This window comes from Tuber melanosporum (assembly GCF_000151645.1).
Source record: "Tuber melanosporum whole genome shotgun sequence assembly, scaffold_67, strain Mel28".
Classification (NCBI taxonomy): Eukaryota; Fungi; Ascomycota; class Pezizomycetes; order Pezizales; family Tuberaceae; genus Tuber; species Tuber melanosporum.
In genome coordinates, this window is record NW_003299114.1 from 1 (window position 1) to 16,452 (window position 16,452).

The window sequence follows — 16,452 nt, forward strand, 5'->3', positions numbered from 1 at the left end:
ATGGGGGAAGGCCGCCTCGCGTATCTTAATAAGGTAACCATACTGCCCTTTGGGTGAGGAGAAATGCACAAGCTCAGTAGGCGCCGCCTGATCGAATCCAAGCGTTGCAAAGACCTTCCCAGTAATAGTGATGAAAACCAAGTATCCCTCTCCTAGAACAAAGTCTACGACCTGTCCAACACTCTTATGCTTTTGGATTTCTGCAAGAGCCTCCGCTGGAATACCCTTCGGAGGGTTCTCTAGGTAGTTGGTGCCTTTTATAATCCTTACGTTGGGCCTATAGCGCCCTGTATCGGACTCACCGGTGTCTGCAGGTCCCCAGACCACGATCCCAATGCCATATATCAGTGCTGCACAGCGGTCCCACCCCCCAACAACCTTCTTGACCCATCCTATATCTTCTGCAACCTTCCCAACATTATCGGGTGTCAGATACCCGGGATCAGAATCATTGACCGTAACACAAAAGTCTACACGTTGCGCCCCCTGTGACTTATTTATGCAAGTATATACACGTCCCTTGTTGGACAGTGCAATAAGGTGGCCACGCCCGGCAGAGAGTTGAAAAATTGGCTCGGGGAATCTGATCTCAGCAGTGGAGCCTTGCTCACTGCCCAGGCGGCCAGATATATAGACATGCCCATCCGAGGTGAGGAAGCTCGTGCTCCAACCTCTATTGTCAAATTTCAGTATCACTATCTTCACATCTATTCAATAAAAGTGGAGAAATACTCACCCAGCAACCATGTCCACCACAAACTTGTTTCTTAGCCCCAATATCTCGAACGATATAGCCACTGAATACGGAGACCGCATGTAACGATCCGGTAGTGGTCGATCATGTCCGAGTTTTCCATCGGTATCCTGGCCCCAGGTATACACACGGGCCTTAGCCATACCCCGGAAGAGGTACCGCCAAGGAACCTTGTTGATAAGGCTATCGACGTGAGGAGTCTTGAAGACCCTCTGGGCCTCGCGTTTCCAGTAACCGGTCTCTTCGTTATACAGGGTGTTGTGGAAACCTTTCTGAGGAATTTTTAGCTCAGTTGCACGTGCATAACAAGAGGGAGGATGAGCGAGACCGATGTCCTTGAGAGGTTAACAGCTCCCTTGTATCCGACATAATCAAGGATACGATCCAGGATCTCACCAGCTAAACTTTGTGGTTCAGCATCTCGTCAGTCAAAAGTTAGTGGAGGAAGACTCACGGAAATCCCCCAGGTTCAAAGGTCTGGAGGACATGGCGGGCGGACTCGGTAGTGGCTAAAGTAGAATCTTTATATTTGGGATGGCAGGTTCGTAGGTCGTAAAGCTAGATGAGGTTGTATTATCGAATAGCGGTGTGCGTGTGAATGGTGAGCTCAGTGCTGCAGTGCGAGGTTGGAAGGTTGAACTTATTCTCCGGGTCAAGAAAAGGAAGAAGCCTTGTTGGATACCGGTATGATGTCATACCGTATCGTACTCGAGCACGATACAAGTACCTAACTTACTGTAACTAACTTGCCACAGAATTCTGCATACAAAACTCCCAGACCTGTGAATTACTGTAGAATTGCCTTGCCATAGTAGCCGGAGAGATTAACTCCAAAAACCGTACTACCAATACACATCTATCGTAACTCAGATACCGCCGGCGATAACCCGGTGTTAATAATCCTCGTAAACTTCATTGCGTACTGTACTTGTACTCGGGTACATGGCTCTTCTGCTCCAAGGATTCTATTGGTACTGGGAGTAGATTTCCCTTGCTCAAGCTCGTTACGAAACTACCATTACTCGTAGTATTGCGACGGCTTGGAAAATAGGCAAATTTGCTCTCCGCATGGACGATTGTCTAATGTATGTAATAGACTATCTTACCTGCTCACAACTTCAACTCGGCCCTTCTGATACTCGAGTAGCTTACCGGTACTGTACCATGATGCCTCCAAGAACTCCCATCGCATAGTCTACGAGTGCCGCCGATTAATATATTGGTCACATGAGATTCTCCCTTAGAGCAGCATGATAGCAATGACAAAATCGCCATCATGGTCACTGTAGTTTAGACTTGGTTCAACAACCAGACATCCCCGGTTCTGCCTTATATCTTCTCTTAATTACTCTAAACACATTTGACATGGGATGTACAAGTGGAGCAGCAGAGATTCCACTTGAGTTGTGTTGTGTGATCCTCACTCTTCATTTATTTACCGATAAAACCTGGATTGAAATCTCAAAATACCTTCTTGTTCATCCCGAGTCTGCATGTCGCATATGTCAGAAAGCTAAGGTATATGACAAAAACAAAAGTAGTGTATAATAGCTAAAAGTATATAATAAAATAGGAGCGAGCAAGTGATCAGAATGACTTCCGGGACTTGTATGCTGTCCTTCAAAGCCTCAATCGTCCTGGGCAGCCTGAAGTGATACCTGAATATTCTGAGAAGTCACTTGCACTGAAGAGTGCCTCGCAAGATAACGGGAGTACAGGATATCAAAAAACCTTTCCAGAGATAGCAAGAGAATTGGGCATTAAGGCAGCCCGTTCTACAATTAAACGTGTGATGCACAATCATTACAATATTTACCGATTTCCTCCCTCACAGCCTAAACCATCATTGAACATGTACCATAAAGAAGGTAGAATGAACTTTGTATTCTGGGCTATTCGTATGGATCCCAGATAAATAATCTTTTTTTTTTTTTTACAGTCAAATCCTGCTGACCTTAATTTCAATAATATGGATTCCTCCAACTATTCCATATGAAATGCTGTAAATTCAAAAGATTTCTACAGCAAAACTTGACATATTTTTCCTCATTACTTACGGTAACAAACTAATTCATTTGATTTTGGTCATCTGGAATAGCAGGATATGACTGTATATTTAATTTATTATATTAATACTAATATATTATAATTAGATATTTTGTGTACTCCGATGAGACTTGGGTTGAGATTGGCTTACTGCACCGGCCTCCAAATATCTTCCATTGTAACGATCCCTCTCTGGATAGTTAGTGCTTGGCGACGGGGAACGATACTTCTCTTCCTGTCTTCTTCTTCCTTTGTTTTATGATAGCTCTAGGCCTCTGCCTACGTTACCGATAGTACAAGACCCTTGTCTTCTACCGGGAACGCCTATCGTAAGCTTTCTCTAACTCTTCTTCGTAAAGCGCCTTCGTTGGCGTAACAATAATGTTGCAATAAAGATAAAGATCGTAAAGGTGTTTTATATTCGTTAAAGTAATAAGTAGGAAAAGTACTTAGAACAAAGCGTGAAGAACCTATCTTCCTCAGCCGCATCGGCTTCCTTATATAGTGTTCTTCCCACCTTTAGTCATATGACCTAAAGTGGTCACATGTGCGAAACTAAATCATAACAAACTAGTCATATGACCGAAGTGGTCACATGCTCAAAACCCATGACCTCATAGCGAGGTCATGTGCAAAACTCATAAACCAATCATAACGCAATAAACAAGTCATATGACTCGACTGAGTCATATGCACGAAACCCATGACATCATAATGAGGTCATGTGCGAAACATAAATCATATGCGCAAGGCTTACCCGTAAGGCACACTCGTAAGGCATACTCGTCAGGCGCATGTCCCATGACTCATACTTGAGCCATGTGCGAAAGCATCACAAATCGCACACATAACAAATCATATAACCCGAATAGGTCATATGCGCGAAACAATAACATACCTGTGACTCATAACCATGTGTCACGTGAAAACCCTTTCCTCGCTAAGCCACATTTGTGACATTAGCTCCCCTTCTCCTAAGACTGAGTCCCATCAGGCTTTTTCTCCCAGTTTCAATAGTTCCCGTCCTGCCGAGCGCATACTCCTTCTCAGCTTGTGGAACTTTTCGTCTGCCGTCCTCCATCTGACCCTTACCGATTCCAGAGTCAAATTCGCCATCTCAATCGTGTACCGCTGATTGTCGTTCACGTGTCTAAGTTCCGCGATCGTTTTGTTGTTTGGCAAAATTGTGGCCTCGGCTTGGCTCAGTTGTTCTCGGAGTCCCCGGATCTGCCTGTGTAGGCTCCTGACATCCGGTTCCGTATCTGCGGAGGAGTTTTGGGCCCCTCCCTCCCTTGACCACGTCCTCGCGGCCCATGCCTTTTTGGCATCTTCTCCTTCCAACTCTTTCTTGCTTTCATCTTTCTGCGCCCTGTACATTCTGCACCCATTTCTGAGGCATTGTTGCCAATGCTTTAAAACGTGGTCCGGGCGTGGGCCACACTTTCGACATTCCCTCGGGAACCATCCCAAGCCTTCTTTGTCACCAAAGTGTGTTTGGCAACCGTCATCGTAGCATACCGTCCATGACATGGCGTTATGCTGTGCTTGTTGTTCCCTTTCCTTAAGTTCCTTATCGGTTGGTCCCATGAATGAGTATTTGGGGCTGGTGGGTGTGGTTTGGTAGGGGCTATCGCCCTAGCCCTCGTGTTGCTGCAACAGCGCGGGAGTTTTTTCCTCTCCTTTGTCTTGGTTGAACGTGATCGTCACCTGGGCCGGGCTTGCCTGGGTATCACTGGTGGAATGTTGAGATGGCATCTTGTGCATTTTCGAAGTTGTGTACGAAGTACCAAGTTTTGTCGTGTTCAGGAGAATATCCTGTCCACTTGACTCGGTATTGGAGGTGACCGTGGAATAAGCGGGAATCGACTATTTTGTCAAGCTCGTATTCTGGTTCTCCGTCGAGTTCGATCGGAGGGGGAGGAATAAGTGTTTGTGAAGGAAACCTATTGTCGTTGTGTAGTTTGAAGAGTGAGATGTGGAATGTATTGTGTATTTGCATTGAGGGGGGAAGGTCGAGTTTATAAGCTTGGCTGCCCACTTTTTCCAGTATCCGGAATGGTCCTATTTTCTTGTAGTCCAATTTCTTTAATGGTCGCGTTGTATGAATATTGCATGGTGTTAGCCATACCAAATCTCCTGGTCATATGTTCGGATCTGGTCTTCAGTGCTTATCGTATTGTTCCTTCTGTCGTTGTTGTGCTTGACTCATTTCGTATTGTAATGTTTCGTGTAGTTTCCCCATATCAGTTTTATCCGGTATCACATTATTAATTGTATGATATGTGGTCTGACTTTGTGGATGTTGTCCGTAATTTGCGAAGAAGAATGTCGTGCCAATTGTTTCTTGCTTTCCATTGTTGTATGCAAATTCGGCCATAGATAACAGCTTGTACCAATCATCTTACTGATAATTGACATAGGCCCTTAAATATTGTTCGAGTATCGCATTTACCCGTTCCGTTTGTCCATCTATTTGTAGGTGGAACGCTGTGCTCATTCTGTTTTGTATTCTCATTTCTCAGGTTACTTTCTTCCATAGTCCCAATGTGAATAGTATTCCTCAATCGATAATGATATTCTTTGGGAGGCCGTGAAGTCGAAAGACCTCTCGGAAGAATGTTTGTATAAAATCCCTCGTGTTGATGTCTTTTCTAACTGGAATGAAATGAATCATTTTGGTCAGACGATCCACCACGACCAGGATGCTATCGCAATTTTCCGATGTTGGTAGGTCCGTGATGAAATCAATAGTAATTGTTTCCCATGGTTGTTCAGGGACTTCGTTTGATTTTAGTAATCCATATGGTACGTGTTTAGCCGTTTTCGTTCTCTGGCATATGTCGCAGTTTTTGACATATCATTTGACATCTTCGCGCAGTCCTGACTAATAGAATGACCTCGTGATGAATTCCGTGGTTTTAGCCGTTCCTCCGTGTCCTGCCGTTCGGATATCATAGTGTTGTCGTATGATGTCTGTCCTTATCTCCTCTTCTTCCGGGATCTATTGTTTTCCATCGTACCACATATTTCCGTCCTTCCATTGGCATAACCCCAGTGCAATTCCTTTCATTTCCTTTTTTCCTTCTTCCAAGGCTTCTCTTATTGCCTGGATTGTTTTGTCTTTCTCGTTTGCGTTCTCAATTCCTCTTTCCTCCTTTGATGTGAATTGGATAACCTCCATTGCCTCGAAGTAGGTTTTTGGTAATAGGGTCTGTGTTTTTTGTTTGATCCTTTCGTCTTCTTTTGTTTATGGTTTGTCGCTTGCAATCCTTGTGAGAGCATCTGGCTTTCCACTTTCTTTGCATGGTCGGTATTCGATTTTGAAGTTGTATTTGCTGAGGTGTTCCATCCATCTTATCTGGCGATCGTTCAGTTCTTTCGTAGTCATGAACGGCACCAGGTTCTTGTGGTCGGTTAGAACTCGGACTGGATGTTTGTTGTTCGAAACGTATCTTCTCCATTCTTTTAATGCTTGAACTATTGCTAATAGTTCTTTGTTTGCAACATTGTAGTTGCACTCTGCGGGTGTCATTGTCTTGGATCGATAGGACACTGGCCTCCATTTTCCATCGTCGCATTGTTGCGATAGTATACCTGAGCATACATATTTTGAGGCGTCTGTCTCGATCATTGTCTTTCGGTTTGGGTTGAAATTGACCAATATGGGTGCCGATGTTAGATGCATTCGTATTGCATCATATACTTTTTGTTCCGTTTCTCCCCATTCCCATTTCTTGTCTTTTTTCGTTAGGTTATAGAGTGGTTTTGCAAGCCTGCTAAACCCCTCTATGAACCTTCGATAAAAGTTGCGGAATCCCATAAAGCATTGAACATCTGTCTTGTTGTTTGGTTTGGCCCAATCCCTTATGGCTGCTGTTTTAACAGGGTCGACCTTGACCCCACTTCGATTGATGATAAATCCAAGGTATTCTGTTTCTTCCTTGTGGAATTCGCATTTTGTTGGTTTGATCTTCATTCCTGATCCTTGTATTGCCGCCATGATATTGCTAATATCTTTTTGGTGTTGTTGTATGTTTTCCGAGTATATGAGTATATCGTCCAAGTATATGATGCAACATATGTCGAGGTACTTATTAAGTACCTTGTTGATCCATCTCTGGAATGAAGCCGGTGCGTTGGTTATCCCGAAGGGCATAACCAAGTATTCGAACATTCCGTATCTTGAGGCGAATGTAGTCTTCCATTCGTCTCCTGCCTTGATGCGTATATTGTAGTATGCATCTTTGATGTCGAGTTTGGTAAAGTATTTTGCTGATTGTAGTCTGTCCAGTGCTTCCCCAATCAAGGGTAGTGGATATCGGTCTTTTTTGGTAACTGAATTGAGGGCTCTGTAGTCCACGCAGAGTCTCATTTTTCCGTCTTTCTTTTTGTCGAATAGTATTGGGGATCCTCCTGACGTGAAAGAGTCTCGGATCCATCCTCTCTTTAGGTTTTGCTCGATGTACTTCCTAAGTTCTTCAAGCTCTGCTTCCCCTCGGGGGTATAACTTCTTATAGGGAATCTCTTTTGTCTTTCCCGTTTTTTCGTCTTTGTCCAGCAGAATTTCGTGGTCTATTCCTGGTCTTCGAGGTGGTAGCTCCGTAGCTTCCTCTTCTTGGAATAGATTTGTGAATTGGTGATATTCTTTTGGAACCAATTCTCTCCATCCTTTTTTGCTTTGATATTTCTTGTCCTGGATTGCTAGCTCTGTGCTGATGTTGATTTTTGCTAGAACCGCTTTTTCGTCTTTGTATGTCCATTTGAGAATTCCTGTTGTATCTCCTCTTCGATAATATCGTCTGAAGGCTTGTGCTGTCATCTCTTTGATCTCAATTCTTTTTGTTGTATCGAGCTGGTTTTGGTCCATACTTCCAAATCCCTTGTTTCCTCTTATGGTTTCTTCCAGTTGATCTTCTTCATGCAGATCCTCTTTGTTGATTTTTTCGATTATCAACTGTGCAATTCAATCGCCTTTCTGGACTTGGTAGTCCTCTTGAGCTAGGTTGGCCAGGACCACTTTGATTTCACCGGTATAGTCGACCTCAATCACCCCTGCCATGGTCATGAGTCGGTGTTTGACTGCTAGACCACTGCGGGGTGCAATTCGTCCATAGGTGCCTTCTGGGAGTCCAATGGCTATTCCCGTCGCTATCATTTCCTGCCCATTGGCAGGTATCTTGATTCCTTCGTTGGCATATAGGTCGTGTCCTGCTGCCTCTTTGGAACCCTTGGTAGGCACTTTTGCCTCTTGGTCCAGTCTTTGTATCCGGACCCTCTTATCTTGCCGCATCTCGGCAAACTTTGCATGTAAAGTTTCTTCCTCCGCTTCTCGTATCGGTATTGAGTAGACCACAGGTGAACTGTTGAGACATTGTGTCGCACATAGTTCACTTGTAAAGGTCATCTTGTTCTCGTTCCAATCGATCGTCGGATTATGCTTTCGTAACCATGGCATCCCTAGGACTATCTCGTGGTTCTTCAGATCTGCCACTTGAAATGTTGCCGTTTCACTTTGGCTGTCAATGCCCATGGGTACTGTCGCCGTATGGGTTATAGGACCTATAGCGCTTGGTTTTCCATCCGCTAAGTAGACTTGTCTTGCTTTCTTCACTTGTTTGGTGTGGAGGCTGTATTTGTTGCATATTTCTTTGTCGATGAAGTCTTCAGTGGCCCCCAAGTCGAGCATTGCATATATTGTTGTTTCTTCGCTTTCTCTGTTGTATATCTTCGCTTTGATTATCACCTGATCTCCATCTTCTTCTCCTCTTTACGTGTGTAGTGCTGTGTAGTAGTTCGCTAATTTGATGGATTTTCTAGGTCCACATCTTGGGTCTCCCAGACCACCATTTACTGGGGACCCTCGTCGTTTTCCACCAGTGAATCCTCTGCTATCATTTCGTGGATGTTGCTTCTTTTCTGATTTTGGAAACGATTATTTCCAGCAGCTCTGTTTCCCTGGTATCCATTGTCCAGTTGGCTTCTGCATTCTCGTATCCGATGCCCTGCTTTTCCACACCTTAGGCATAGTTTCCCATTCTTCCTTCTGGCATATTCTTCCTTAGACAGATTCAGAGCAGGCCCTGCTCTTGACTTGTCTAGTTCCATTGGTTCGCCTGGTGGTAATGCTCGACTTTCTCCTCGAGGTGCTTGCGGTTTAAAGGTCCCATCCACATTCCAGGATGATTGGACCACTCTATGTGCTATAGAATTTTCCGAGTTGCTCCGAATCATGTTTAATTTGCTTTCTTTGTCGATTGCCCATCTTGCAAATCGTTCGGCTGTCGTATAGCGCAGGTCCGAGATTCCCCATGCCTCTCAGAGTCTCTCACTGCAGTTTCTCAGGAGGATGATGTAGAGAGTCGCATCATCAAACTCAGCCTCGTATTCCAACAGTCGACATTCGTTCCAATATGCTGAGAACGTTTGTTTTCCTTGCTGGAGTTTTTCTAGCTTTCGTCTTGCTGTTTCTTTGGTGTTGTGGTCTCCAAATTATTCAAAAAGTGTCGCCTTGAACTCTTCGTATGTGACCCATTCCCTCTGCTTCCGTCCATCTTGGAAGGGCATGATCCCTTGTTCCGCGAGTCCTCTGAGTAGAGATTCCACATATGGAATCTTAATTTCATCATGGTGATCTCCGTATCCCTTATCGGCAAAATATCCCTCGCATTGCGCTAAGAATATTCATAGCTTATCTTCAGCTCCTTCGTATGTGTCGGGCTCCTTTGCTTTTGGTCGTTGGACATTTCCTTGCCATGTATTTCGCGTGGCTGCAAGAAATGCCTGAAAATGATTTTCAGTCATTCCAAGTATGCTGGTTCCTGGTGCCGGAGCGGCTGGGGCCGGTGGCCCAGGTTCTGCGGATCCCAACATTCTCTTGAGTCGTGGAGTTCCAGCAGGAGAGCTATCGACTGGTGATCCTTTCTCTGGGGTTACTGGGCTTGCTGCTCTTGAGGGTTCTGCTGAGACGTGATCTAGGACATCGCTAAATCCTCCTAGATTAAGATTTTGATTGTCGATGTTAATATCTCCTTCTCTGTTTGGGTTGAAGGATGCTGTCTTGTATTGTTTGGCATCGCACTAGGTGACGCTTTGTAATGTAACAATCCCTCTCTGGATAGTTAGTGCTTGGCGATGGGGAACGATACTTCTCTTCCTGTCTTCTTCTTCCTTTCTCTTACGATAGCTCTAGGCCTCTGCCTACGTTACCGATAGTACAAGACCCTTGTCTTCTACCGGGAACACCTATCGTAAGCTTTCTCTAACTCTTCTTCGTAAAGCGCCTTCCTTGGCGTAACAATAATGTTGCAATAAAGATAAAGATCGTAAAGGTGTTTTATATTCGTTAAAGTAATAAGTAGGAAAAGTACTTAGAACAAAGCATGAAGAACTTATCTTCCTCAGCCGCATTGGCTTCCTTATATAGTGTTCTTCCCACCTTTAGTCATGTGACCTAAAGTGGTCACATGTGCGAAACTAAATCATAACAAACTAGTCATATGACCGAAGTGGTCACATGCTCAAAACCCATGACCTCATAGCGAGGTCATGTGCAAAACTCATAAACCAATCATAACGCAATAAACAAGTCATATGACTCGACTGAGTCATATGCACGAAACCCATGACATCATAATGAGGTCATGTGCGAAACATAAATCATATGCGCGAAACAATAACATACCTGTGACTCATAACCATGTGTCACGTGAAAACCCTTTCCTCGCTAAGCCACGTTTGTGACACCCGTCCTCATGGTTCACACCCATTGGACTACAATATGTATCAGTTTCAACCTACCAGAGTACAGCTTATGTTTTGGGAGTGTATGACTTACAGGTATCGGGGTCCTTATTTTATTTGGGAAAAAGAAACTAAGCAAGAGAAGGAATATTACGGAAAAATGGTTGTGGAGGAAAATAAGTTGAGAGATTGAAACAGGATCACAGACGAGCACAGGCAGTTATTGAAGGAACAGAATAGTTTGAGATTTTGAAGGAGTTAAATGCTAATATACAAATATTAAATCAAGTAGATCCTCTTCCCTCAGGGTATCCACGGCAAAAGCGATGTTCGGCTCGGGAGTTTAAGAAATTGGTGAAAGAGAGAGAAGACAGAAGCAAAGGAGGAATTAATTGGATTTTATACAGAGAGAATATTTTATGTCCTCTGTATTATCCTTTCATGCAGAAAGTGGAAAGAGAAACTGGAAGGGAGATGTGGATGGTAGAAGATAATGCTTCTGCACACAATACGGTAAAAGAGGTGGGAGAGGAGGAGCGGATCAGCCTTAGGTTACGGTCGGTTGATTGGCCTACTCAATCTCTGGATCTTAACAAAATAGAACCTCTTTGGAACTATTTAAAAGATTCACTTGAGGAGTACGAGTTTACTGGCCAGAGTCAGACTACAAAGGATGAGGTCAAGAGGGCACTGTTACAAGAGTGGGAAAAGATACCTATTGATTTGATCAATCGGCACTGCTTGGATCTTCATAATAAGCATGAACTTGTTATTAAAAACAAGGGTGACAACAACTTCCATGGATGAAGTCTGTTTTTTCTTTTTATTTTCCTGCTCCTTGTGTTATCATACTTATTTTATTTTTTGTTCTGTGTTTATTTTCATTGAATTTCATTAAAACTATCATGGAAACATGGGAACGGTCAGTTGTGGTGTTGAGGAAAATCTGGTTGCAACATGCTGGTTTAATCCACGTGACCAATATATTAATCGGCGGCACTCGTACTCGTACTCGTACCAATGCTCAAGCAGGCAACCCTTTATTGCAAGGTGGTGGAGGGGCAAATCATTGGAGCAGTATGATATGATACTTGAAACGTCACCGCCACACCAGCGATGATGATTATTGTTACAAGTTTCTTGGCCAACCCCCCAGCCCCGATAAATTGCCTTGGCAATCCTACTTGAGCCTCAGCAAGCTGTCAGTACTGTACGAGTAAATTTACCGCTATTCCAAGCCCACCAGGTCGTCCACCAACACACTCACTCTCGCTCACTCACCTCCAAACCTTTACAATGGGAAAAGGTGCCTCCCCCCTCTCACCCTCCACCACTCCTCATGGTAATCTCCAACTAACTGAGGGAAAAAAAAAACCCCTCCACAGGAACCGACAAACTCTACATAACCCATAGCGAATGGAGCGGTTCAGACTCCTTCGGCGCATCCTCCGGCTACACCGCCAAATCCACAAACCTCCCCTTCAAGCGGCTCCCCTACAACTTCTGCGCCGTCTCGCTCCAACCCTTCACGCACCCCGTGTGCACTCCCAACGGCACAATCTTCGACCTAACTAACATAATCCCATGGCTGAAGAAGCACGGCACGAACCCTGTCACGGGTGCGCCGCTCTCGCACAAAGACTTGTTGAAGCTGCACATGGCGAAGAATGAGGATGGGGAATACTGCGACCCCGTAACTTTCAAGGTGTTCACCGATAACACGCACATCGTCGCGATCCGGACAAGCGGGAACGTGTTTGCGTGGGACACGGTCGAGAGATTGAACGTTAGGCCGAAACATTGGCGGGATCTAGTCGGCGACGAGGAGTTCACGCGGAAGGACATCATCACCCTGCAGGACCCGCAGAACCTGGAGTCGAGGGATATGTGTGAGTTCAAGTACTTGAAGGACGGGGCGTCAACGTTGACGGAGGAGCAGGCGGCCGAACGCGCGGATCCGCTCAGCGGGATAAACGTCGCGGCAATGGGCTCGAGTGCGAAGATCCTCGCGGCAAAAGCCGCTGTGGCGAAAGCTCGCGCAGCCAAATCTTCAGATCCAAATCACAACCCATCTCGTCCGGGTGGGAAAGCCTCTGGCGCACTATCCCGCGACGGGTCATCATCCTCGTCCGCTGGTGGGAGCAACAGTGCAGGGAAGAACGTACCATACAACGCTGCAAGGCATACCACCGGGAGGGCTGCCGCTTCCTTAACTTCTACCTCCCTAACCCCGCATACTGGCGCTGAACGCGCACTGCTTTCGGACGAGGAGTACATGCTAAGGCCGAAACGCATCAAGATCAAAGGCTACGCGCGCATATCCACGAGCCTGGGAAACCTAAACATAGAACTCCACACAGACTATGCCCCCAAAGCAGTCTACAACTTTGTCAAACTTGCACAAAATGGATACTACAGCGGCGTACGCTTCCACCGAAACGTCCGAAACTTCATGGTACCCCCCTCTCTCTAGTAGCCAACACGCACCACTAACAACTAACCAGATTCAAGGTGGCGACCCAACGGCAACCGGTCGCGGCGGAACCAGCCATTGGGGCAAGCCCTTCGACGATGAATTCGAATCCCCGCTCCTGCACGATGCCCGTGGCATCCTGTCCATGGCGAACAAGGGCAAGAACACCAACAGCTCGCAATTCTTTATCACATACCGCGCCGCCAAGCACCTTGACCGCAAGCACACCATCTTCGGAAAAGTGGTCGGCGGACTAGACGTGCTGGACAAGATGGAGGTGGCGCCCGTGGGCGACGGGGACGTTCCAATCAAAGATATCGTCATGAAGGAGGTGGTCGTGTTTGTGGACCCCTTCGATGAGTACTTGAAGAAGCGGGCGAGTGAGGAGGAGAAGGGGAGGAATGAGGAGGAGAGGAGGAGGGCGGGGCAGAATGAAGAGGATCTGACGACCTGGACGGGGAAGAGGTTGAGGGATGCTGGGAGGGGGGGTGGAGGGAGCGCTGGGGAGGTGGGGAAGTACTTGAAGATCAAGGCTAAGGAGGTGACGGGAGAGGATGAAGTCGCTGGTGAGGTGATGGAGGAATACGCCTATGATGGACCCGTGAAAAAGAAGCCAAAAGCGGGTAGGGGTTTCGGCAACTTTGATAGCTGGTAATTGGAGGGTGTATATGTAAGGACAATCAAAGACACTGTGCTTGTATAGTAAGATAAATTTAGGTCGTGACATCCATTTCACTGTGCACTCATAGAATATCACTCGACTGAATAGTGGATGATGCTGGAGAGTACAGAAATGCAAAGCGGTGATTCGAAGCCACGGGGAAGCTCCCGGAGTCAGATTTTGCATGCCCCCCTCGCACAAGACCAACACCCCGCAAAAGCTCTGTAATCCCTGCGAATTCAGAAAAGCCGACAGATATGTTATGATATCATACCAAACCCACACAGGGTCTTTCCCACTCGCACACAAAGCCAAGATGACCGCAGAGCATCTATATTCTTCCACCGAGTCATCACCGCATTTCCCGGGGCACAGCAACTCGTACATCTCCGGTATCTCAGAAATAACGCGGAATTCCCTGGAAGTTTTTCCCCTTCTTTTTCAATTGCATCCACCTCCGTCAGTTCGTACTTGTATATACAAGCCGTCGTCATCGTCGTCTCCAATCATGTAGGCTTAGTTAGCTAAGCGGGGGAAAGTTCTAACGAACTCGATAAAACAAAACAAACTAACCATGTACATATATTACACGGTTACTACGTCAGGGTGGGTGGGTTTGTGGTGGTGGGGAGGGGATTTTCTCTTTTTTTTTTACAAGTACGTGTTATGATCGTTTTAGTGCCTGTTGAGCCATTCCGCCATACTATGATACCAGCGTTTCCAAGCTCGTGTGGACGGAGTCAGTTGTCACGGATAAGTTGGTGTGATCCCTGACACAAACAGAAGTGCGTGAACCATGGTACTATTATTGGGAACGCGGACTGTGGATGTTGAACATGTAGGAGTATCAGGCCCTTCTTTTCCCTAGATCTTGTCAAGAAGGCTCTTCGACAACCTCTTACGGTGCTAGAAGTAGTCTCTCGCACCGTGGCAAAACGTCCATACCCGGCAATGCAATGCAATGCTATACCAACATCCCCCTGATACCCGCAAATTCCTGCGGGGCCTTTTCTACATAATGCTGTCAATTTTGTATAATATTACTCACAAGCCTGCAGCAGAGAGTGTGGAGGACTTGAGCCAATAGGAAAAAAAAAAAAAATTTTGAGCGAAAGATGAACTTGGATCTGTAATTTCGTATCGCGACTGATGATTAAACTACCATATCTCAGACCTCTTCACCTCTCGCAGGTCGTATCTTAATCAGTTTGACGTAAACCACAGCCAGCAATCCAAATACAAATAGGTTCCACCTCAGCTAACCGCCAGCAGCCTATAGCTTCTCCAACCACGTGTCGGCACACTTCCGAAATGACCGGTACGCATTCGCCAATTCACTTGGATCCTCACCATCTAAATAGCTTTCATCGTAACCGGAGTCCTTCAGCAGTTCCATAAACTTCACAAATAACTCGAGGCATTTGGTGGGAGTTTTTTTGTTTTTTTTTGTCGACGAAATCATGCTAGCATGAGCATTCAGGGCTTCGATAGTCTCATTGCGCTCTGGAGAAGTTAGTCAAAATATTTTCAAGAATAGCAAGATTACCCACTGATTTGTGATACCAACAGAGGCTCCAGCCCATAAAGTTTCTCAAAGGCGAGGGTGTTCCTTTCCTGCTCCTCTTGTCCCTCCTCCGACAATATACAGAGTGTGGCGTCAACAAGGACATCACCCCGATGTGCTGAGTTATTTCCTTCCTGAATGATTTCCTTGTACGTGGTACTTTGAATGTCAAACAATTTGCTCTTGAAGGCGGTGAGGAACCGTTTTCGCAACTTCTTGTACCCCTCCGAGAACATTTCCAAAGTAAGCACTCGCTCGTTAAGCTCCCCGACCTGCGTTTTGGATGAGGTGAGCTCCTCTTCAAACTTCTTTTGGAACGTATCAAGTTGCATTGCCAAACCAGCCAAGTTGAGGCCAGTGCGATTACCGACAAAAGATTCTCCCCTCACATCCTTAATGTGAAGCTCCTCCTTTTTCAGTGCCAGTGTGAGCGCATCTGCGGCCTTGCTCTTTATGTTTTCCTCGTCACTGTCTCCGACTTCCGATTCGGTAAGCAGTATCGCATTGAATGTCGTGCTATCATAGCTTTTTCCCGGCGGAACCAAGCTCTGAGTTCTCGTGTTAAGCTCTGCCTTGAAATTGCGACGCATCATTTTTGCTGACTTGCGAAGTAGACTATGGATGTTGTGTTTAGGTTCCGTGTATTAAGTGGATGGATTGACTTTGTCGCTTTGTCAAACAAGTGCTGGCGAATGTTCTATATATGATTGCCACGCTAGCGTTGCTTTGACGCGTTCTGTCACCTTACTTGGTAATGTTCTGGAATATCTTGGAACATGCCCTTCAGATATCTTTGCCAAGAATCTTTCTGCTACCAGCCAGTAGCCGATACTTTTGTGGGAGTCCTGGCCTAATACTATCCCGTAATGGGCTTGTAGAGGCATTCTTAGCAAAGGCGTATGAGTGCGAAATTGTCAACAATGAATGAGGGTTTTGCCCATGCTGATCTAATTTACAATGCGTGGCAGTTGTGATAACAGAAAAATAGACCCAGATGCAAGAATAGGTTCACCTAATAGGTCGTAGGTGCCCTTGGTTACCTTGATAGTTGAGAACCAGTGCATTATGTGGAACTATCCATATGGTACAGGTCATTAATTAAAACACCCAAAAAGAGTCACAAAACAGCCCTCAATTAACTATCTTTCTACCTGTTTTTCCCTTCCACACATTTCTTACACTAGTGAAAGGTTCTGTTGGACACTGGTATATAA

General features: G+C 45.6%; 2 protein-coding genes; one reads left to right on the forward strand and one right to left on the reverse strand.

Annotated features, from left to right (window-relative positions):
* GSTUM_00010100001 (uncharacterized protein) lies at positions 1-1,351 on the reverse strand (the record flags this gene model as incomplete). XM_002841060.2 has 4 exons in its annotated part: positions 1,209-1,351; positions 1,083-1,153; positions 737-1,026; positions 1-673 (listed from the first exon to the last, which is right to left on the reverse strand). Coding segments are annotated over exons 1-4 (1,068 nt in total), but the record flags the coding sequence as incomplete, so codon positions are not given.
* Positions 1,352-11,600: 10,249 nt separating this feature from the next.
* GSTUM_00010103001 (uncharacterized protein) lies at positions 11,601-13,743 on the forward strand. XM_002841061.2 has 5 exons: positions 11,601-11,846; positions 11,926-12,615; positions 12,694-12,995; positions 13,045-13,373; positions 13,479-13,743. Exons 1-5 carry the CDS (start codon positions 11,837-11,839, stop codon positions 13,666-13,668), a joined length of 1,521 nt encoding a protein of 506 aa, XP_002841107.1. The 5' UTR covers positions 11,601-11,836; the 3' UTR covers positions 13,669-13,743.
* The last annotated feature ends 2,709 nt before the right edge of the window (positions 13,744-16,452 follow it).